A 23571-nucleotide genomic window follows, 5' to 3' on the forward strand; every position below is an offset into this window, starting at 1 on the left:
TCTCCTCATCAATCTATCAAATGCATTTATAAAGTCCTTTTTACATCAGCAGATGTCACAGAGTGCTTATACAGAAACCCAGCCTAAAGCCCCAAAGAACAAGCGACGCAGATGTAGAAGCACAGTGACTAGGAAAAACTCCCTAGAATGGCAAGGAACTCTCTAGAAACCTAGAGAGGAACCAGGCTCTGAGGGGTGGCCAGTCCTCTTCTGGCTGTGCCAGGTGGAGAATAAAATAATACATAGCAATTAAGGCTAGATTGTTCTTCGAGATGTTCAAACGTTCATAGATGACCAGCAGGGTCAAAAAAATAGTGGCTATAGAGGGTGCAACAGGTCAGCACCTCGGGAGTAAATGTCAGTGGGCTTTTCATAGCCGAGCATACAGAGGTCGAGACAGGCAGAACACACTGATCGGGGGGCTACTCAGGGCAGATAAGTTGCGGGGGGTGGGGGGAGCAAGAGCTTGTCATCATAACTTGTCAATCAAATGGGACCACCCCACTAGGGGACAGCCCGGAGTTTGGGTGACCCTCTGTCATTATTCACAGCCAGTCTGTCAGTGACCGGCAGAACACAATGACCAGGGGGCTAGCTAGGCTCCTCAGGGCACACCAGGGAGTGTGCGGGGTAAAGGGTGTGTGAGGAGGAGATGGTAGTGCACGGGTCAGAGACAGGGAACTGGCTAGATCTCTCGGAAGAGTCAGGAGGGAAGGGGACAACACCCAACACTAAGGTTTCCATCAGGTGACTTCACTTCATTTTGAATGCATTCACTAGTCTCCACCTTTCTCCAGAAGTGTGAACTAGCACCCTTATTGTCAGATTTAAAAGCATCGGATTGGTCAAAGACGCATTGGCCTGAGGGAGTTCCCACCATTGTTAAATCCAGAGAGAGAGTTCAGTGTGTGGTATACTTTAAAAGTACAGATCATGAACAATGACCAATCAACCATACAAACACACAGCCAGAGCTAGCTTACTTGTTGGCCATCTCTGTGGTGAAGACGTACACAACCTTTGACCCGGGCTTGGGACCGCTGCCGCCCAGCTCCATGCTCTGCCCTCCAACGGTATTGTGTGTCGACGTGGCCGAGCTGAGCGCGTTGTTGGAGTCCAAAGGCTTCATCTCTATCAAATTGCAGTCTGGGGAGAGAAACAGGAAGTAGAGGTGAGAATGAGAGAACACTATGGACCAGACCATGATGGTCTGGTTGTCTCCATTGTGCATCTCAAAATATCGCTGTATGTAGTTCCTTAGACGTTAAAAAAATTATCCGGGAGCGCTGTGAGATCAGATATAATGTGTTCACTGCAATAAATACAAACTATTCAGATGATATATACAGTATCTAGCGTCTCCGAGTAGAATCAGTTCCTCGCTGTCCATGTAGTCTTATTCACTGTGATCTAAAAAGCTACACTGCTCCTAGATCAGCACTCCTACACTGAGACGCTTGACACCAGATCATTAGGCCTGTGTAATCTGATGTAGGAGGGCCATGGGGAGCACGCAGAGCAAATCACGCTTCTGTTCCTTCCCAACCCCAGTTCACTGGTCTGGTCCCAGATCTGTTTGGCTGCGTTTACACAGGCAGCCCAACTCTGACATTTTTTCCAATAATTGGTATTTTGACCAGTCACATCAGATCTCCTCACATCATATTTTTTTCCAGAGCTGTTCCGATTGGCCAGATGATCAATTCGTGAAAAAGAGGTCTGAATTGGGCTGCCTGTGTAAACGCTGCCAGAGGACTGTTTGTGGAAGTGGCCATAGGAGTTGGTAAGACTGTAAACAGATCTGGTACCAGTTGACCAGGTAGCTACAGTACTTACTAAAGAACCCTGGGTCTTCCTCGTCACTCTCGCCCCCAGAGCACCAGTCCGCTCCACTGTAGGGCTGCCGCCGCTCAGCTACACACAGCCTCTTGGCTCGGCTGCCCAGCTCTACACCAGAGAGAGAGAGATGAAGGAGCTAAGTCTGGCTAGTGTCAATCAAGCACACCTATAAAGCTGTACTCATTACAACTTACTGATTTTGTCATGCACATGTGAAGGTAATTGAACAACACATTTGGGCCTAGCTGGTGTTTGATGGGTTTACAATAATGTGATGCAGCATTCATTGCTTGGTTCCAGATCCGTTTGTGCTGCCTTGCTAAATCCTATGGACAATGACGATATGAGTTGGCTGTAACAGCACAAACAGACCTGGGGCCAGGCTAGGTGACAGCATTAAGCACATTACGACCAAATAACGTGTTGACTATTCACTAGTTCAGATCAATGCTCTCAGCGGGCCAATGGGTGGAGGGAGACGAGCTGCCTGTGAGGCATGTTGGGGTAAAGTGGGCGCGCCTGATTGATCTCTAAGAGAGAGAGAGACTAGGGGGGGGGGGGGGGGGGGAGTGTAAATTATTTAGCCCGGTGTCTTTTAAACAGACAACAATCACAGGGAGCCCAGCGGGACACTGGGGGGTGGCCTGGGTTGTGTTCATGAGGCAAAACGTTGTGCAACGGAAAACAAAAACAAGTGTTCAGATCGTACAGCCCCATTTCACTCCATTTTTGAGTGTTTTCGGTGCCAACCGAATATGACCCTTACCTCTTACCCCAAAGTCTTACATGTCGACAACCAAACATGCACAAACAGTCACTAATTTAAGATAGCATTTGGAACTTTAAAGGCCGGTTTCCCTGACCCAGATTAAGCAGTGTGCTTAATGGAGGCTCTCCAATAAGTCTAAGTACTTTTAGTCCAGGACTAGGTTTAATCTGCGTCCCTACAACAGCTCCAGGTCTGACATTGTACGTATACTTTGAAAATGAAGTCAGTGCACACATCACTAAGAGTGTGCACTGTCGACACACCAAACCACTCACTTTCAGAACTGCAGAACCTTCTGTCCCTATCGCCAGACCCAAACCCGTGGGCACCTCCAGGCAAGCAGCTGTGAGCAGTGCACTGCAGGCCCCGAGGCCAAGAGCCTGAAAACTTTATGAGGCGGTGTGTGTGTGTGTGTGTGTGTGTGTGTGCATTACAGTGGAAGCTCCCTGTGCAGAATGATCCACATGCTACATCAACAGACGCGCATGCCACAAACAAATGGCCACTGGCACACACCTAAAGCATGTCAATTAAATCAACAATTACCTACATTAACACTAAGCAATCATACTGACGTGTCTGGAGGGGTATTCTGAGAGCATGTGTTTTATTCATATACACTACACCCATTCCCATGTCTTTTCACATGCTTTTACCATTTGCCCCACTGTCATTTTCATTCATCTCTAAAATATCTAGTTGTGGTAGGCTCAATGCCAAAAGAAAAATTCTGTTCACATTTATATGATTTCATATCATGAAAGACGTAGAACCAGATCCCGCTCAGTAACAGCAATCTCAGTAGTAACCACCAGATGTCTCAGTGAAATAGAAATACTAAAGGGGAAAATGACTGGACACCCCCTTGAACACAGTGAGATGGTTTCTTCCAAGGCTCCAGCCTTCACAGAGTTTCTTCCACCAGGAGATAAACGGGGTTGTGGATGTCTTAATGCAGCACTACAGCCAGCCCCGAGGAGGAACACACACACATATATATATATATATACACACACACACACACACACGCTCCCTCTTACTAGGGCGAAAGCTACCAAGAATAGTGTGACTAATGACATTCCCTGTGGGGTCCTGGGGGCCATCGTGACATGCCAGATAAGCCTGGGAGCCATCTTATAAGGACACAACTCTATATCTGTCACAAAGCCCACTCAGACAACTCCATATCATGAGTTAATAATTCACACCTCAACATCCTTGACCCAGTCCTTGTATTTTGACACTGAGTTCACCCCTCTGACCAGTTGAAGTCCCGGCGTACCGTTGAGAACAAGGTGATGTTGAACGTGAAAAGAAAATGCTGGTTTTCAACGGGACTTTCTTACTATTTGGTATGAAGAGTCATTTTCACTCGGGGACAATAATCTGCCTTGAGATTCTGGAGAAAATGACAGTAAGAGTAGCATGTGCATATCTGAACTCTGAATCGGGCCCCATGAGACTATTATGATAGTAGTGATACTGTAGGTGCCATGAGATGTTGATCATTACCCCGTCTTCCATATCAAAAGCATTCTTTTAGGTTGACAGACTTAAACCTGTCGATGGCTCCATCACTAGTTGAAGGGGAGGGGCTCGGCCTTACCTTTCTGGTCCCCCTCGTTGTTGCTCGTCCCCGTGTCACGATGCTCAAACGACTCCACCGAAGTGCTTCTTTCCCTCTTCATTTTGCCCTTGGCCCCGTTGCCTGCATTCAGGCCTTGTCCGTTTTTTAGTCCCAGGCTCCCTACGGGCCCCTTAGGGCCTAGAACTTTGGGGTCACAGGGCGAGGGCTGCGATTGGCTGCCCGCGCCCCCCGGCTTTCCCTGATTGGGCAGTTTTGAGTCCATCTGGGCGGCGCTGGAGGGAGACATGACGGGTGGGGAGCGCACCATGGCCTCCTGCTTCTGTTTGGGACTGCTGATGGAGAGGAAAGACAACCAGAGTTAGTCGGTGAAATTCAAACAATATGCAATTGCTGATCTCAACAAACAAAAAAAGGAAAAAAACAAGCAACTCTAATCACATGCGCTTAACAGTAGAAACTAATACACCCATTATTTACATCAAACCACAGTCGTTATCAGGCTGAGGGAGGCTCAAGGCAGCTCCCCGCCCTTAGAGAGCATCACTCTTAAACCAGCAGCTGGGTCATGTTCATTAGGCACCAATGCGTTAGAAAATGGACTGAAAGATTTTGTTGCGTGCCCTAATGAACACAGCCCAGATCCTGGTTGGGGAGGCATGACGCACGCCGGTGAGTGATTAAAAAAAGGGTAAACACGGCCACCTCCAGTCCTCACCCATTCTTTGTTGACAGAGTTGGGAACAGCAGGGGAGGTGGAGGGGGGTGTTAATATATAATCGGTGCCTTGTTAAAAATAGGCACTAGTACACAGCCTTATTTCTCCCTGTGCTGGGCCAAAACCTAGAGGCAGGAACACAACTCGCCCCATTGCCATGGAGACCAGTTACACATGGACAAAGCAGGGGGAAAAAGGGGTTTGCTCGATGAAGTTGGAGGAGAAACGGGAAGTAGAACACAAGGAAGCACAACAGATACGGAACAGGTAGTCTGACCAAAGATGGTGGATAAATGAAGATAGTTCACTCGGGCATTGAAAAATAATTGTCAGTTCCGGTCTACTTAACTGGATGTGTCTTCTATAGACACCAATGCAATAGCACCTGGGTCTGGTCTACTTAGTTCATGGAATTTGCAGCCTTCCTCTTACATCTCTGGCCTGACGACACACTAATGTAGCTCGAGAACTGCCGGAATCCTTTGCTGGTGGCACGAGGTTCAGTATGACCACTGTATTGGGCTAAAATTCCAGGGACAGATCGAAAATAGTTGACTGCACTAAATGGGAGTAACAACAATCTACAAACAGGACCCTACCAGGCCTCCCTTTCCAGCTAGCAGTGAAACATAAGCCCTAGCACTCTCCTAAAAACCTAGCCAAAATGACCTGGCGGCCAAAACCGGAGCCAATATGGATCCGAAGCCAAACATTGAGCCAATATGGCCGGCGTGCCTACTGTGAGACGGCCCCAGCAGGGCTTTGGCAGTGCAGCTGCAGCCTTTATACTAGCCCCAGAGGGCCTGAGTCAGCACGGGCCAGGCAGGGATGGGCTGGCAGAGAGGCAGCTGCAGGGTGGAGACACTCAGGTCACTGTTCCAGGGCTCACGCATAGCCAGGACCTGCTGCACTAGATTAAGCTTTAACAGGCCAGAGTAGTTCATCAAGTCTGGTCGTCGTGTAACCTCATACAGGATGCCAGATCTGATAGATCTGAGCTCGCCTGGCCTCTTAGCAGGTTTAGAAGCGGAGGACTTAGATCCAACTGGTCGGCAGGATTCAATAAATACCACACTATAACTACAACACAGAACGGAGAGTCAGATGGCACGGCAGTTACCACGGTGGTCTTAAAATTAGAGAAGGACAAAAGGTTCATTCTAGGTCGTCTTTATTGCAGTGACTGTCCCGGAGAACTGCTACACATCTCAAGAACCACGCTGAGATGATACAGCAATCTTTTGAGATACGCCGCCCGTTTGCTTTTGAGGCAACGTGGAAGGCATTCAAACTCTTTCATTGCGCAGCGGGATTGACAGGTTATCAAGCCTGAGGCCCGAGGAGCGGCCCAGGAGCGGAGGATAATTTGTCCTTAAAAGTTGAGTTGTACCCCTGTTTTAAAAGAGCCAAGAGAGAGACATACTAGCAGACAAGGACCCAGCTCACCTCTGCGTGTTAGCCGATGGGGAGTTCCTCACTTTGGGATTGCTGGAATGCATTGACGGCGATCCCAGGGAGACAGAGGGCGGAGTCAAGTGCTGGTGCGGGCTGGCCGAGGGTGTGGCCTTGGCCCGGGGGTTCCTGTGGCCTGTGCCGGCGAGGGCGGCGTTGTGGTTATTAGAGGAGGGGTTAGTGTTGCTATTGGCTCGGCCACTGTCCGGGCCTGCCTCGTCCCGCTCCTTCTTGACACGCTCTTTCCGGCTGAAGTTTCCTGCTGCTCTTTCCTCTTGCACCTCCAGCATCATCTGGATGTCAGTACGTGTGAGGTGTTGTGTGCCTGGAGTCTCCTCAAGGAGCTCTCACAGTCCTTGGGCACACTGGTAAAGACAGGGGTGGAGGGAAGGGAAAAAAGAAAAACAGGAGAAAATGTTTAGGAACTTCACAATGTGTGCATGTTGGTGACTTACAAAAGTTTTGGAACGCCACTGTTGTATCAGGCACCCCTGGCATTATAAAATCTCCTCAGATGGTTCGCGTCACTCAAAACGAAACGGTGACATAGACGACTAACCAAATCATGACCGCTTACTTGGTTTGACATTGCACAGCTCCATACCAACTGACAGGACAACAGTATCTTAGACCAGGGGTTGAGAAAACAGACAGAGGCTCTGTTTGAACAGCCACACTAACATGCTACTTAGTATTCAATCCTAATGCATGGCGTTATTCTAAGTGGTATGCGTGTAACCTTGTTTGGCATGTCATCCTCCTCTCCCCCAGGGCCCTTTTTCTCCGAATCACTATCATGAGACAGTTCCCTGTGCTCTGAGAACATGCACACCCAGACACCCTACCCCCAACAACAACCCTGCACGTGGAAATGAAGAATCCCAGCTTTTGTTACGGTCTACATTCCAACTGGAAGCCTATTCCCCAAATAGTGCACTACTTTTGACTAGGGCCCATAGAGTTCTGGTCAAAAGTAGTGCACTGTGTAGGGAATAGGGTGTCATTTGGGATACAGACACTGCCTGTGTATGTGAGAAGGAGCTAGTCTCCCATGTGCATTGGTAAGCATGCTAGTTCTGGTTCGTGAATGAAGGCATAGGTGTGTGTGTGTGTGCGTGTGTGTGTGTATGCACGTGGGTGTCAATGTGTATTCTCAGTGTGAATAAAACATTTCCTTTTTTTTTTTTTTAAGTATTGCTCACTACCCCCAGGTAGGGATATGAGAAACTCCTCCATAAAGCTGCACTGTTAAGATAGCATAAAATATTCAGGAAAGCTTCCAAGATAGTCTGATGATGCAAGTGGTTCCATAAGTCACCTCTGGCTAAAGGGTGGGAGCCTGAAACCAGTGAGAGAATCATCCAAATGAAAATAAGGCTGTAACTTCAGCTTGGCCACAACCACCAAAACACAATTCAAATCAATCAAATTTCAAATCAAATGTATTTTTTTTTATATAGCTCTTCGTACATCAGCTGATATCTCAAAGTGCTGGACAGATACTAGACTCACAATCAAAACACAAAATTAGTTCAAGGATCACCAAGAGTTTCTTAACTCTCAACTAGTGATCCACTGATATGACATTGTTGCCCGATACCCAATATTTTCCTTGCCCCCCCCCCAAAAAAATAATCTATACAGATAACCGATATTTAACATTTTAGCAGCCTTTTAACCATTCTAGTACAGTTAACACACACACACATTGATGCAGCGGTCTAAGGCACTGCATCTCAGTGCAAGAGGCATCACTACACTCTCTGGTTCAAATTCAGGCTGTATCACATCCGGCCGTGATTGGGAGTCCCATAGGGCAGCGCACAATTGGCCCAGCATTGTCCGGGTTTGGCCGTCATTGTAAATAAGAATTTTTCTTAGCCGACTTGCCTAGTTAAATAAAGACTACACACACACACCACACTGACCAAAAGGTATTTTGTTGCCATTTACCTATGTCCCCACTACCAGTAAAACGTAATCAAAACCTATTTTTCACTTAGTTGCCGAGCTGTTTCTTTGTTCATTTGTTCAGTCGTTTCATTCTCAACCAGGATTTCTATGGAGATACACCGTTTGAGGCTTTGACGTGTCAAATAAGCTTGTTGAACAATCAGGACCTGAATATGACTGCACAACACATAATAAAGGTGTTCATATTTTTTTTTACGTAGTTATTACACTATCACTCGTATTTCATGTGTCACAACGATTCATCGATACGTATGCTATGATGCTGGTAAACTTGTCTCGCCCACCTACTGTGCTGGTCATTAAAAAAAAGCTAGCTAGCTCATGGATGCCGACAATGTTCTTCCCCAAAAACATAGCAAAACGACATCTGTTTCAGTAGCTATAGCTAGCTAACTATATAGCTAGGTGTCATCGTCTAAAATAACCCTAATTTATAAGATGGTTCTTATTTGAATAATGGTGGTTGGATCCATCTATGTGAAGCTAGCCACAATAAGAATTAGCCACAACAGTAGACTTTGCAGTTAGCCTTCAAAATAAGATTATGTCATTGACAGTGATGCAAATGAATACAAATAGTAGAATTATGCCATCATTTAATAGATCATGCTAAACGAGGTTGGAATGTTATATAAAAATCAACAAAAGACAATAATTTGTTAATTTGACCAAAATCTGTTGGAATCACACTGAATGGATTACACTTTAGAATTGCATTGGGGGCTTATTTCACTGTACAGCCTTACCTATGGATTGTGGATCAATGACATGGGGCATCAGTCTACTCAGTGACACCCAGAGAACATTAGGGTCGTAGCTCTTATTGAGGAACTCTGAAACAACTGTGAATTGAGCCACATTTATTGTCAACCTATGTGTATTGAACACTATTCACGAGGAAAACAATACCGCGTGGATGTTTTAGAGTCTGAGGACATTGGGAAAAAATATCTTGGGTATTGAGTATTGAGTTCTTTCATGAGAAAGAAACATTACGTGGATATATTGAAGCAACATCTCAAGACATCAGTCAGGAAGTTAAAGCTTGGTAGCAAATGGGTCTTCCAAATGGACAATGACCCCAAGCATACAAGTACTTCCAAAGTTGTGGCAAATTGGCTTAAGGACAACAAAGTCAAGGTATTGGAGTGGCCATCACAAAGCCCTGACCTCCAGCCTATAGAACATTTGTGGGCAGAACTGAAAAAAACAAGCAAGGTGGCCTACAAACCTGACTCAGTTACACCAGCTCTGTCAAGAGGAATGGGCCAAAATTCACCTAACTTATTGTGGGAAGCTTGTGGAAGGCTACCCGAAACGTTTGACCCAAGTAAACAATTTAAAGGCAATGCTACCAAATACTAATTGAGTGAATATAAACTTCTGACCCACTGGGAATGTGATGAAAGAAATAAAAGCTGAAATAAATGACATTTCACATTCTTAAAATAAAGTGGTGATCCTAAATGACCTAAGACAGGGAATTTTTTCTAGGATTAAAATGTCAGTAATGGAAGTAAACTGAGTTTAAATGTATTTGGCTAAGGTGTATGAAAACTTCTGACTTCAACTGTAGCAGTGACGCTATTACGGTGTAACTCCGGTAGGGCAACATCTGAAAAATAGCGCACTTGGTAGTGTGTACCATTGCTCGACCAGTCGCGAAAGCCAACATCACCCACGACAGAGAACGGTTGATTGTCAAGGGCAATGAATTCCATTATCTTGGCGTTAATGGATTTCCCCTTTGAGTTGTCTCGCTGAAATGTTCTTACTCTTTCAAATGACTGATAGACTTGTTGACTGCTAGATCCACACAGCAGACATTGTGGGCTAGGTTAGGAATGCTGTGTTGCACGTGTAGCGCAAAATGTTACGTGTCGTCATTATGTCACGTATAGAGGTCGACCGATTAATCGGAATGGACGATAAATTAGGGCCGATTTCAAGTTTTCATAACAATTGGAAATCTGTATTTTTGGACGCCGATTTTTATTATATATATATTTTTTTTTAAATAGACCTTATTTAACTAGGCAAGTCATTTAAGAACACATTCTTATTTTCAATGACGGCCTAGGAACGGTGGGTTAACTGCCTTGTTCAGGGGCAGAACAACGGATTTTTACCTTGTCAGCTCAGGGATTCAATCTTGCAACCTTACGGTTAACTAGTCCAACGCTCTAACCACCTGCCTCACGAGGAGCCTGCCTGTTACGCGAATGCAGTAAGAAGCAAAGGTAAGTTGCTAGCTAGCATTAAACTTATCTTATAAAAAATAATCAATCAATCATAATCACTAGTTATAACTACACATGGTTGATGATATTTCTAGTTTATCTAGCGTGTCCTGCGTTGCATATAATCGATGTGGTGCGCATTCGCAAAAAAGGACTGTCGTTGCTCCAACGTGTACCTAACCATAAATTTCAATGCCTTTCTTAAAATCAATACACAAAAGTACAGTGGGGCAAAAAAGTATTTAGTCAGCCACCAATTGTGCAAGTTCTCCCACTTAAAAAGATGAGAGAGGCCTGTAATTTTCATCATAGGTACACTGACTATGACAGAGAAAATGAGAAAAAAAATACAGAAAATCACATTGTAGGATTTTTAATGAATTCATTTGCAAATTATGGTGGAAAATAAGTATTTGGTCAATAACAAAAGTTTCTCAATACTTTGTTATATACCCTTTGTTGGCAATAAACAGAGGTCAAACATTTTCTGTAAGTCTTCACAAGGTTTTCACACACTGTTGCTGGTATTTTGGCCCATTCCTCCATGCAGATCTCCTCTAGAGCAGTGATGTTTTGGGGCTGTTGCTGGGCAACACGGACTTTCAACTCCCTCCAAAGATTTTCTATGGGGTTGAGATCTGGAGACTGGCTAGGCCACTCCAGGACCTTGAAATGCTTCTTACGAAGTCACTCCTTCGTTCCCCGGGCGGTGTGTTTGGGATCATTGTCATGCTGAAAGACCCAGACACGTTTCATCTTCAAAGCCCTTGTTGATGGAAGGAGGTTTTCACTCAAAATCTCACGATACATGGCCCCATTTATTCTTTCCTTTACATGGATCAGTCATCCTGGTCCCTTTGAAGAAAAACAGCTCCAAAGCATGACGTTTCCACCCCCATGCTTCACAGTAGGTATGGTGTTCTTTGGATGCAACTCAGCATTCTTTGTCCTCCAAACACGGCGAGTTGAGTTTTTACCAAAAAGTTATATTTTGGTTTCATCTGACCATATGACATTCTCCCAATCTTCTTCTGGATCATCCAAATGCTCTCTAGCAAACTTCAGACGGGCCTGGACATGTACTGGCTTAAGCAGGGGGACACGTCTGGCACTGCAGGATTTGAGTCCCTGGTGTGTTACTGATAGTAGGCTTTGTTACTTTGGTCCCAGCTCTCTGCAGGTCATTCACTAGGTCCCCCCGTGTGGTTCTGGGATTTTTGCTCACCGTTCTTGTGATCATTTTGACCCCACGGGGTGAGATCTTGCGTGGAGCCCCAGATCGAGGGAGATTATCAGTGGTCTTGTATGTCTTCCATTTCCTAATAATTGCTCCCACAGTTGATTTCTTCAAACCAAGCTGCTTACCTATTGCAGATTCAGTCTTCCCAGCCTGGTGCAGGTCTGTCCTTTGACAGCTCTTTGGTCTTGGCCATAGTGGAGTTTGGAGTGTGACTATTTGAGGTTGTGGACAGGTGTCTTTTATACTGATACAGGTAACGAGTGGAGGACAGAGGAGCCTCTTAAAGAAGAAGTTACAGGTCTGTGAGAGCCAGAAATCTTGCTTGTTTGTAGGTGACCAAATACTTATTTTCCACCATAATTTGCAAATAAATTCATAAAAAATCCTACAATGTGATTTTCTGGATTTTTTTTCTCCATTTTGTCTGTCATAGTTGATGAAAATGATGAAAATTACAGGCCTCTCATCTTTTTAAGTGTGAGAACTTGCACAATTGGTGGCTGACTAAATACTTTTTTGCCCCAATGTATATATTTTTAAACCTGCATATTTAGTTAAAAGAAATCCAGGTTAGCAGGCAATATTAACCAGGTGAAATTGTGTCACTTCTCTCGCGTTTATTGCATGCAGAGTCAGGGTATATGCAACAGTTTGGGCCGCCTGGCTCATTGCGAACTAATTTGCCAGAATTTTACGTAATTATGACATAACATTGAAGGTTGTGCAATCTAACAGCAATATTTAGACGTAGGGACGCCATCCATTAGATAAAATACGGAACAGTTCCATATTTCACTGAAAGAATAATAGCGCTATGTGCGCTAATAGCGTTTCAAACGTCACTCGCTCTGAGACTTGGAGTGGTTGTTCCCCTTGCTCTGCATGGGTAACGCTGCTTCGAGGGTAGCTGTTGTCGATGTGTTCCTGGTTCGAGCCCAGGTAGCGGTGAGGAGAGGGATGGAAGCTATACTGTTACACTGGCAATACTAAAGTGCCTATAAGAACATCCAATAGTCAAAGGTATATGAAATACAAATGGAATAGAGATAAATAGTCCTTTAATTCCTATAATAACTACAAGCTAAAACCTGGGAATATTGAAGACTCGTGTTAAAAGAAACCACCAGCTTTCATATGTTCTCATGTTCTGAGCAAGGAACTGAAACGTTAGCTTTCATTCATGGCACATATTGCACTTTTACTTTCTTCTCCAACACTTTGTTTTTGCATTATTTAAACCAAATTGAACATGTTTCATTATTTATTTGAGGCTAAATGGATTTTATTGATGTATTATATTAAGTTAAAATAAGTGTTCATTCAGTATTGTTGTAATTGGCATTATTAAAAAAAAAAAAAAAATATATATATATATATATATATATATATATATATATATATATATATATATATATATATATATATATATATATATATATATATATATATATATATATATATATATATTTGTAAAAATAAAAATACTTTTTTTTTTTTTTTAATCGTCCGAAATCGGTCAACCTCTAGTCATGGACCTACATTATATAGGTATACGCTTTGACATCGGTTTTGCACATCAGCATTAAACTAGACATCGGGCAGATGCCGATATTGGCATTTTTGGCTAATATCGTCCGATTCCGATATATCATACATCACAACTCTCAATCCTAAAAAGTTGGCTGCCAGTCAATTAAATATTTGGTTCTGGCTTCTGAGATGACTAAAAAGCTTAAAAGATGAACACTACTCAGTAAACTACTTCAACAGCCCTCCTACCTTGACGTGCCAACTACATGTGAAATCTAATAATCTAGTGACAAGAGGACGGGATCGGACTCAGGAAACCAGGGTCCTATTCACTTGACATCGGAAGCAAATGGACCGAAACGGGGAGCAGCTACCTGGACTTAAAAGATAACCAATAAGAAACTAATTTTCGTTGCAAGACAAACCTTGCCACGTTTAGCTATGGTGTGCACTAATGAATACGGCCCAGCAATGGGAGCACGTCTCAGCAGACGTAACAGGCTCGGTATCAGAGTGCGTGAGTCAGGTTTTGTAGAGGTCCTGCTATATCTAACACCTCCGTGCCCTCCGGGGTATGCAGTGGGGAAAAAATTAGGTCATCAAAACCCAGAAAGAGAGGAGGAGTCAGTTGGGAGGATGTGAAAGAGAGGGGTGAGCTCACCAGTATCAAGCCTTGAACAGCTCTACCTCTCCCATCAAGAGCTATAACAGAGTTGTGTTCATTAGGGCACACAGGTTTTTTTTTATTTTTTAAATGCAACGGAAAACATAGCATATATTATTGGATAAGTTCAGATCGTACCTCTCCGTTTCACTGGAGCGTTTGTCCATTTTGTCCCTAATGAACACAACCCAGGCCAGTTTCCCTAGGCAAGGCTCCTGCCCTCTCCTACCAAACACAGTATGTTCATGATATTCAAAAAAGACACAGAGACACGTGTCTGTATAAGGCCACTGTTTCCATTCCACCACTCGAGTGTGGTAAGCACAGGCAGAGGCATAGAGTCAGTCGAGCTTCTGCGCCGAGGAGAGAAAGACAGAGACATTACACTTCACTAACGAGCGTGCACCCACACGGTCGCCGTGGCAACGCCACTGGTATCTGAATCTGAACGACTCCCAGCACAACAACTCGGGAGTGTTTGAGTGCGCTGTGCCGCTCAACAGACAAGCACCCACCCACACACACTGGGAGAAACACTGGGAAAGATACACACACAGTGGGTTTTCAAATGATCTGGACCCTACACCTTCATTTCAGACTAAATGGAATTTCCTTTAGAAAGTAGAAGACGCCTTAAACACTGAATAGCCCAATTTGGGCACCTCAACATCCAGAAATCATCTAGAAGTAAACCTACACCGTAGCATGCTGTGAAGCTGTCTGACTGAATATGATGTGTGAATGCAGGCATGCATGCTGCGTGTTTGTGTTTACCCCAGGGGCAGAGGGAAACTAGGCAGCCTCCAGCACTGCAGGGGAAAGAGGCAGGGGGACCACAACCTCCCCAACCAGCCTCATTCAAACATTGACCGACCTCCCCCCACACACACACACACACACACTTCCCTCACGGAACCAACCTAAAATTCCAGAATGCACCAGCGTTTCCTGCTCCCTCCCTTGGCCTGTACTGTGAGATCTTGGGTGGACTAAATAACGGGGATGATGACACAGTTTAGCAGGCCCGCTGGTCCAGCGCCAGGACAGGAGGACATAACAACCAGACTACAGAGTGGTGCAGCGGCAGCCTTCAAAAGGCCGGGTCGGGTCAGGTCACAGTGCCTTGGCTAATGCCCCTCTCTGCAATGGACCAGAAAACAAGCCAAAATCGCTGACACTTTGTGTGATGATGGTGAGAGAGAGAGAGTATGAAAAGGATAGGGAAAGGGGAAAAGGGAGAGGGGCACACGAGGGAGAAAAAGGAGTGGAAGAGAAAGAAGATTGGAAAGAGAGAGAGAGGAAAAGCGGGAGAATGAGGAGAGAGAGGAGGAGGAGCGAGGGAGGGAGACGAGGAGAAAGGGACAGGCGCTCACCCAACCGGTATCCTCTCCCACCGATAACTAGCCAGGTTCGTCTCAGTCTAGCGATCATAGCAACTAATTGGAAGAATTTAAACAAACTATTAGCCCAGCTCTGCGCAACAGAGATCCATTCACACAGACAAGACAGAACAGACCCTCTACGGCAGTCTGCTTTGCTGTGGTGCCACAGGGGCTCCATGCTAATAGCTAACGCGTCTCCTTAAAATGCCTGTATGAACCGCAACTGCTTGCGGTTTACTCTAACAGCCTTCTCTGTGTAACTGTTTGTGTTAGCGAGAGAGGGGGAGAGACAGAGTCAATGAAAAAGAAAGAGAGAGAGAGAGTCAACAAGAGAGACTCACATTTATTTTTGCATTGCTGGAGGGATGTGCAAAGCGTTGCAACATGCCCTCTCTCAAAGAGCACTCATTTCCATACTCCCAGCGAAGAGATGAGCACTCTCAAATTGACCTTGAAGAGGGCTCCGAAACAAACCCGCCGCGAAGACACCAAAGCATGTCTTTTTATCCTACCGAGCACCAGATAAACATCACGCAACTGTGTGAAGTCTCCCCCTAGACGTGCTGCGCACTCCAGAAATATCCTGAAACAGGGGGGTGCTGGATAGAATTAGTCCAACCAACAAATCTCATAGTGCATGTAACCTGGTGGTGGTTATGCAATATGCATGCATGAATGGAAAATGGAAAGTATGGATCCCAAATTACACTCCGATGTTTCACAAACACAGATCTCAACTTGCTGAAGGACCCATTTTTCTGGCACACAGGCATATAGGGTACACACGCAGGCCACATACACCCTGGCTGTGCCCACCAGCATCTACTAGCCATATTATGTCAATTCCATTTTGAAGCAAAGCCACTACTGATCAGTTGCTACTCTCTCCCTCCAGCCCTCCTGTAGTAAGGACATAACCAACAGAGGGAGAGTATAGGCTATGTGCTTGGCTGCCAACAGGCACAAAGGCTCACACACATGAAAACGAAGCCTGGCCAAAATCTCCAGATTCAAAACTGGCAAAAACGTGTGCATTTTTCACATGCGTGTGAATAAACACACACATACCTATACACACACATGTACAAATGTACACGCACAATAATAATGTATGATCAAAGTGTAGAAGAGTGCTACACTAAGAAAGTTTCTAAGCATTTCATCAGATTCAAGACAATCCTGGGTGGGTTCTTCTTCTTCTTCTTAACACAGACAAGGCCAAGTCATTCTGCAAAGCATCGGTCAGTCTGCTTTCTGCCTGCCGGTCCATCCAACCTCCTTCCCGTTCCGTCTGTCTACACTAGGCGTAAACCTTGGTCCTTGATATTTACATCTGTATCGCTTTCCAAACACGCTCACATTTCAATAGGTCAGGGACATTAACTGGTTGGCTGCTTGCAGAAGTAGGGTAGCATACATTGTGATCCTCTTCCAAAGACAAAACTAGCATCACAGCAAACCGTTTCACTGGCTAACGGTTGCCGTCAGTCTTGACAAATGTCATCGGTGTCACCTCCACTCCCTGTGAACTTTAAAACCACAGTTTGCGCTCAAGGAGCGTGACACGTGACACACTCTCGGGAGGACGACACACTCCTACGGGACTCTGGCTCGGCTCAGTGTGTGCATGTAAAAGGTTGCTCGCAGCCATTAACCGGTGGGTATAAGATGAGACTGAAAACACTTCATTCAGAATGAGCCAGACATGAAAGCTAGAGAAGGCTATGGCTACTCATGAGTCTAAAACATCCTTTTAGATCGAAATTAGCATATTTTAAAATGTTCACAAAGCCCCAAAAATTATAATAAAATGGTGATTTGACTTTAAGAGCAGCTAATGCTATAATTCTCCGATAACTAATACAGTCTGTTTCCACTAGCATTGCTAACATGCTCCAAAAATGCTAGCCAGGGGATTCCTGCCATTGCTAAATAACCAATGACTTGGATGAAATGACAGCCTATGTAAGACGAAAATAAGCTAAAATGTATTTTAAAGCCAACTATCCTTTTTAACTTCAGGGGGGAAAAAATGCTCAGATTGGTTCAAGGAAGGAGGAGAATAGGAAGGCTTAACTTCTGAACATACAGTTCTTTGTTGCCAGTTTTCTTCTAGGAAATTGATTATGGTTGACGTCAGGGGCTCATTCCAGGGAACTGCTGTTCTGTGGAAAGGCAACTAGCTCTTGTTTAGAAATCACAATCCTCAAACTAACTCCGAGTATAGCTTTCATAGAGGATGCCCAAGTCAAAGCGCTTAACTCTGAGATCTCTATTTTGCTTTCTAATCTATATACCCAGTAATCTGCAGGCGCCTTTGAGCCAATGTCACAGAAAGAGGCCCGAAGCAAAATGTTCACCTGAGCCACAGAGCTAACTACAGGGAGTGCGGTACACTGTGCTGCCTCTGGTGTGTCTGTGCCTCAGGGACAAAGGCGAAGGAGAACTGAATGTACCCTCCCTACCAACCACTTACTCTCTACCTCTACTTCTCATTCAACCTGTACTGCTCGCCCTCCCCTCCCTTCCCCTCCACCCCCCTGCTCTTGCTTCACCAGGCTAATGCCCCGCCCCCCCCCTGCTCTTGCTTCACCAGGCTAATGCCCCGCCCGCCCCCCCCCCCCCCCCCCCCTGCTGTCAAGTGGCTTGTCTGTGCGTGTGTAGCACTCACCATGTCCCTCTGTGTCACGATATAGCCGTGGCCATGTCTGCATTGCAATGGGCCGGCGCTCGTCAAATCCCCAACGCTGCTGGAGACAAAGAGAGGGACATCTCTCAAATCACAACAACACACTGTCCAACATGGCTGGCACACACACACAGGCTTAGCAGACAGAGCTACGGGCAAGCACTTGAGCGGCTCCCCTTTTCATGATATAACGCAACTCGATTTAGCAGTCTATAACAGCACGTAGACAGCTAGTGGTTCAGTATAGCAGGAATGAGGACTATTTACATGTACAAATATACATGATTAGGAATAGCATGAAGGAAAATCAAAAGGGAAGACCATTAAATGTCATTTAAACCATTACATTTCATCCTAATTTCAGAACACCTCCACCGGACGTTCTAATTGGTTTGTTAATTACATTTCCTATTCATCTACCTGCTCATTGCAGCAATTTAAAAAGAGATCTATTGAAATGAACACTGAACGCATATCATATTGAAATGAACGCATATCATATTGAAATGAACACATGATGCTGTTCAGTCATGATGAAGCGACACCCATGTCAGATGTAAAACATGCCCGGTTCAGTCATGATGCTGTTCAGTCATGATGCTGTTCGGTCATGATGCTGTTGGGTCATGATGGAGCGACACCCATGTCAGATGTAAAACATGCCCTGTTCAGTCATGATGCTGTTCAGTCATGATGCTGTTGGGTCATGATGAAGCGACACCCATGTCAGATGTAAAACATGCCCTGTTCAGTCATGATGCTGTTCAGTCATGATGGAGCGACACCCATGTCAGATGTAAAACATGCCCGGTTCAGTCATGATGCTGTTCAATCATGATGGAGCGACACCCATGTCAGATGTAAAACATGCCCTGTTCAGTCATGATGCTGTTCAATCATGATGGAGCGACGCCCATGTCAGATGTAAAACATGCCCTGTTCAGTCATGATGCTGTTCAGTCATGATTATGTTCAGTCATGATGCTGTTCAGTCATGATGAAGCGACACCCATGTCAGATGTAAAACATGCCCTGTTCAGTCATGATGCTGTTCAGTCATGATGCTGTTCAGTCATGATGGAGCGACACCCATGTCAGATGTAAAACATGCCCGGTTCAGTCATGATGCTGTTGGGTCATGATGGAGCGACACCCATGTCAGATGTAAAACATGCCCGGTTCAGTCATGATGCTGTTGGGTCATGATGGAGCGACACCCATGTCAGATGTAAAACATACCCTGTTCAGTCATGATGCTGTTCAGTCATGATGCTGTTGGGTCATGATGGAGCGACACCCATGTCAGATGTAAAACATGCCCTGTTCAGTCATGATGCGGTTCAGTCATGATGCTGTTGGGTCATGATGGAGCGACACCCATGTCAGATGTAAAACATGCCCGGTTCAGTCATGCTGCTGTTCAGTCATGATGGAGCGACACCCATGTCAGATGTAAAACATGCCCGGTTCAGTCATGATGCTGTTCAGTCATGATGCTGTTCAGCCATGATGGAGCGACGCCCATGTCAGATGTAAAACATGCCCTGTTCAGTCATGATGCTGTTCAGTCATGATGCTGTTGGGTCATGATGGAGCGACACCCATGTCAGATGTAAAACATGCCCGGTTCAGTCATGATGCTGTTGGGTCATGATGGAGCGACGCCCATGTCAGATGTAAAACATGCCCTGTTCAGTCATGATGCTGTTCAGTCATGATTATGTTCAGTCATGATGCTGTTCAGTCATGATGGAGCGACACCCATTTCAGATGTAAAACATGCCCTGTTCAGTCATGATGGAGCGACGCCCATGTCAGATGTAAAACATGTCCTGTTCAGTCATGATGCTGTTCAGTCATGATGGAGCGACACCCATGTCAGATGTAAAACATGCCCGGTTCAGTCATGATGCTGTTCAGTCATGATGGAGCGACACCCATGTCAGATGTAAAACATACCCTGTTCAGTCATGATGCTGTTGGGTCATGATGGAGCGACACCCATGTCAGATGTAAAACATGCCCTGTTCAGTCATGATGCTGTTCAGTCATGATGCTGTTCAGTCATGATGGAGCGACACCCATTTCAGATGTAAAACATGCCCTGTTCAGTCATGATGCTGTTCAGTCATGATTATGTTCAGTCATGATGGAGCGACACCCATTTAAGATGTAAAACATGCCCTGTTCAGTCATGATGCTGTTCAGTCATGATTCTGTTCAGTCATGATGCTGTTCAGTCATGATGGAGCGACGCCCATGTCAGATGTAAAACATGCCCTGTTCAGTCACGATGGAGCGACGCCAGTGTCAGATGATGTAATCCCACTCTCTCCCACACACACACTGGTGTGGACAAAAGTAGCGTGGCAGTTCAGCGTTCACCTTTCAGCGGGTGAGCTAATCTGCTTACAGTGGCTGTGGGGCCAGGGCCAAAATCTCATCAGCACAGCCCAAGACGATCATCCGGAGCAGGTCAGCCCTAGCGCCAGCACACTCACTTAATTCCTCTAATCTGCACACGCTGTGTGTGTGTGTGTGTAAGCCACATCAGGGGTGCTTGCGTTTGCGTGCGGTGCATCTGTGTCCAAACAAGCAATCCTTCACCACCAGGAAGTTCAGTATGATGCCAAGGAGTAGCAGCCGACACTAACTTGAAACCAACATGAAAACAACAGTGCACCCAGGCAGGCACACTTCATTAAGCACAGCTCAAGTATGAAAGTATTTGACCCAGGTCTGCTGTCCCTGCTTCTGTTTTAAGACATCCTGATTGGCCCCAACACTGCCGGGGTCAGCTCATCACACAGTTAATAGGTCACAATATCTGCAGCCAATCATGGTTCTAAGACGATCTACCAACAGCGCCGACTTAACAAAAGGCCCACAAACCAGCAAGACGATCACAGAAATCTATACCAAAGCCACAGCCAAACGTTTCCTAGCGTGCAGGTAAGAAATATAATTTGACGTAAAGAAGAAGGCGGTGTGTAAATTACATCCTTCCTTGAAGTCATGGCTGATCTGACACGAGTGGATTGGTGTAAGCTATGAAACCTACGGGGAGGAACGGAGGAAGAAAGGCAGCATCCGAAGAGGGAAGACGGATCAACACGAATGTCGGCAGTGGGCAACGGGTGGCCGTCCCATCGCCTCCAACCACAGAACATCGGACGTTATTATCTGTTCATCACTTGACGGTCCGGCATGTTGAGTCAGCACTGGCCGCCGACACCAAGCGGGTGATCTGCTGTGTGCGCCCGACGTTCCTGTTCGTCTGTATTCACTCTAACAGTATTCAACCCGAGCCAGAGAAACTGAATGACTGTGTATATGAAGAGTGAATTGGGCATTGGGATTTGATCTCAGGAGCGAGACCGTATCGGTAGAATAGTAACATTGATGAGCAGATGGGGAAATAGAAAATATTAATGCAGACGGCTATCAGGCATCCCAGTCACAGGGGTTGCATTACGGCTTGACTGCGGCAGAGCGGAGGGGCAGAGAGGAGGGGTGTCACTGCATCGCTCATACATAATGAGAGGAGCATGATCAGCAGATGTGCCTCCCTCTCAGACTCAACACACACAAACACGTATCATTACTGAGATACTCAAGCCGAAACCAAGACACAAACACACAGCTCACTAAACAGATTAAGCTGCTGACAAACCAAAGCCCACATCCCCACTAAACCTATTACCAACAGAAACCCTACAAATACCCCTCAACAGACAAGCAGACCCACAAACATTTTACCAACATATCCAGTGGTAGACCTGACCCTGTGCATAACCCTCTGACATGGGGCTGTGACGATACCAGTATCGGTGTATTTTGTCCATGGCAAAAACATAAACACGACGCAGATCCAAAAATGTTGGTCCTTTAAAAACCCGCAGCATCGAATAGCGTGCTATAGCTTGGGAAATAAATCAAATGTGACTCTGGTTGACAACATGTTTGTTTTCAACATTAGGGCTGTTTTCCAAAATAAGTTAAAACCATGTGTTTTGTTTCCTTGCCACGATACTAACGAGTAGTCCCAGCTCTACTCTGTATTACGGGCCAAATAGTTTTGACCTCGACTTAGGCCTGATCTAGCCTGGTCCCAGATCGGTTTTTGCCGTTGACGCAAACTGGTGGGGGCCAAAAAAGGAGACCAAAAATGTGTGCGCAGAAAATCTGTGTAAACAGCAACAAAATGTGTCTATTTTAAGAGTGGGGTTGTCACAATACCAACGATACATTTGACATTTTAATTTAGCAGACACTCTTATCCAGAGCAACGTACAGTTGTGAGTGCATACATTGTTTAGAATTTTTCTTCTTCATACTACCAGGCCAAGTATCACTATACCAAGTCCCCCCCCCCCCAGGACGTATGTTCCCTTTTTCTATATGTTTTTGCACAAAACCTCTACTCAATACAACACATTGAATTTAACGTCACACTTTTTACTGTATAATAGAAAAGGCTACTGCTGAAAATAGCTGATTTGCTCATATCCAAAGGCCTACCTGTGATTGGGCAGGAGGAATGTAGTACGGGATATCAAAGCATAATGATCTGCATTTTCATATTGGCCTATATGAAACCATTTTTAGCCTACTCTTCAGACAACTTTACACAGTCTACACACCTCACTTACTCCCTCCCTTCTCCCACACACATTCTATTCCCCCCCCCCACCCACCCCCCCACACACACACACACAGAGCTCCCAAAAGTTAGGCAAGAATTTTAGGAATTTTGTTAAGATTTATCTTAGAACCACATTGATTAGGCATATGGAACATTTCTTTCGGTAGGCCATCTCTGTTTTTCCTGTGCCATCCAAATGTGTGCATAGCCAAGGTACCATGTTGTTAGCTAGCTATCCAGGTAACATGGCTAAACAAGGTTGTTTGTACTCAAACTAAACACTTGCAGCCCGTGAGTAGATCAAATCGGCCCGCAACACGGTTAATTGAATTATATAAAAACGGCCTGCTTGTCCTTACAGGCGAAATGAAAAGAAACGCTCGCACTGTGAGCCGTTCCAATATTTAAACATTTGTAACAGACGCCCCACCACTGTCTGTACACCCCAGCTCACCATCACAGCTAAATAAACATTTTAAACTGATGGAGATACGCAGAAAGAATGGACGGAGAAAAGTGGCTGAGTAGGCTAATGGCTGGTTAGGAGATGCAGCTGGCTGCTCACAGCTGTCACAGCTGATATCGGATGAAGTACTAATTCTGATATGACATTTCTGACATCAGGCTCTGAACTCTGTCCTTACAAATAGAATACGTAGGGATGAATTATGTGCTGTCATTAACTTAGAGAGAGAAGGCAGTGACCACACAGGGAGATTTGATTGCGTCTTTTTTTTTTAGCTCTATGGGTGATAAACTCTGCGTCTGAGCCCTTTGCCACAATTTTTTTTGCCGTTCTTCGCGTGGATGACCTATTTTGAGATCAAAACGGGCAAATAAATCG

The 23571-nt window shown here is 45.3% G+C and overlaps 1 protein-coding gene across 18 annotated transcripts in view; it reads right to left on the reverse strand.

Moving 5' to 3' along the window:
* The window catches only part of LOC110527549 (B-cell CLL/lymphoma 9 protein), a 103675-nt gene that overhangs the window by 8472 nt on the left and 71632 nt on the right, over positions 1–23571 (reverse strand). For 3 of the 18 annotated variants that reach the window (XM_036983034.2, XM_036983036.2, XM_090240505.1), the window contains exons 3-7: positions 18065–18143; positions 6358–6728; positions 4215–4528; positions 1837–1947; positions 984–1146 (exon numbers count right to left, since the gene is read on the reverse strand). In XM_036983034.2, coding sequence (XP_036838929.2) covers positions 984–1146; positions 1837–1947; positions 4215–4528; positions 6358–6656 — 887 coding nt within the window. In that variant the 5' untranslated portion in view covers positions 6657–6728; positions 18065–18143. The remainder of the gene's footprint in view (positions 1–983; positions 1147–1836; positions 1948–4214; positions 4529–6357; positions 6729–18064; positions 18144–23571) is intronic. The other 15 variants (XM_036983035.2, XM_036983037.2, XM_090240496.1 and 12 more) reach the window with 9 other exon arrangements.

Source organism: Oncorhynchus mykiss, chromosome 7 (assembly GCF_057628025.1).
Source record: "Oncorhynchus mykiss isolate SJ-2025 chromosome 7, ASM5762802v1, whole genome shotgun sequence".
Lineage (NCBI taxonomy): Eukaryota > Metazoa > Chordata > Actinopteri > Salmoniformes > Salmonidae > Oncorhynchus > Oncorhynchus mykiss.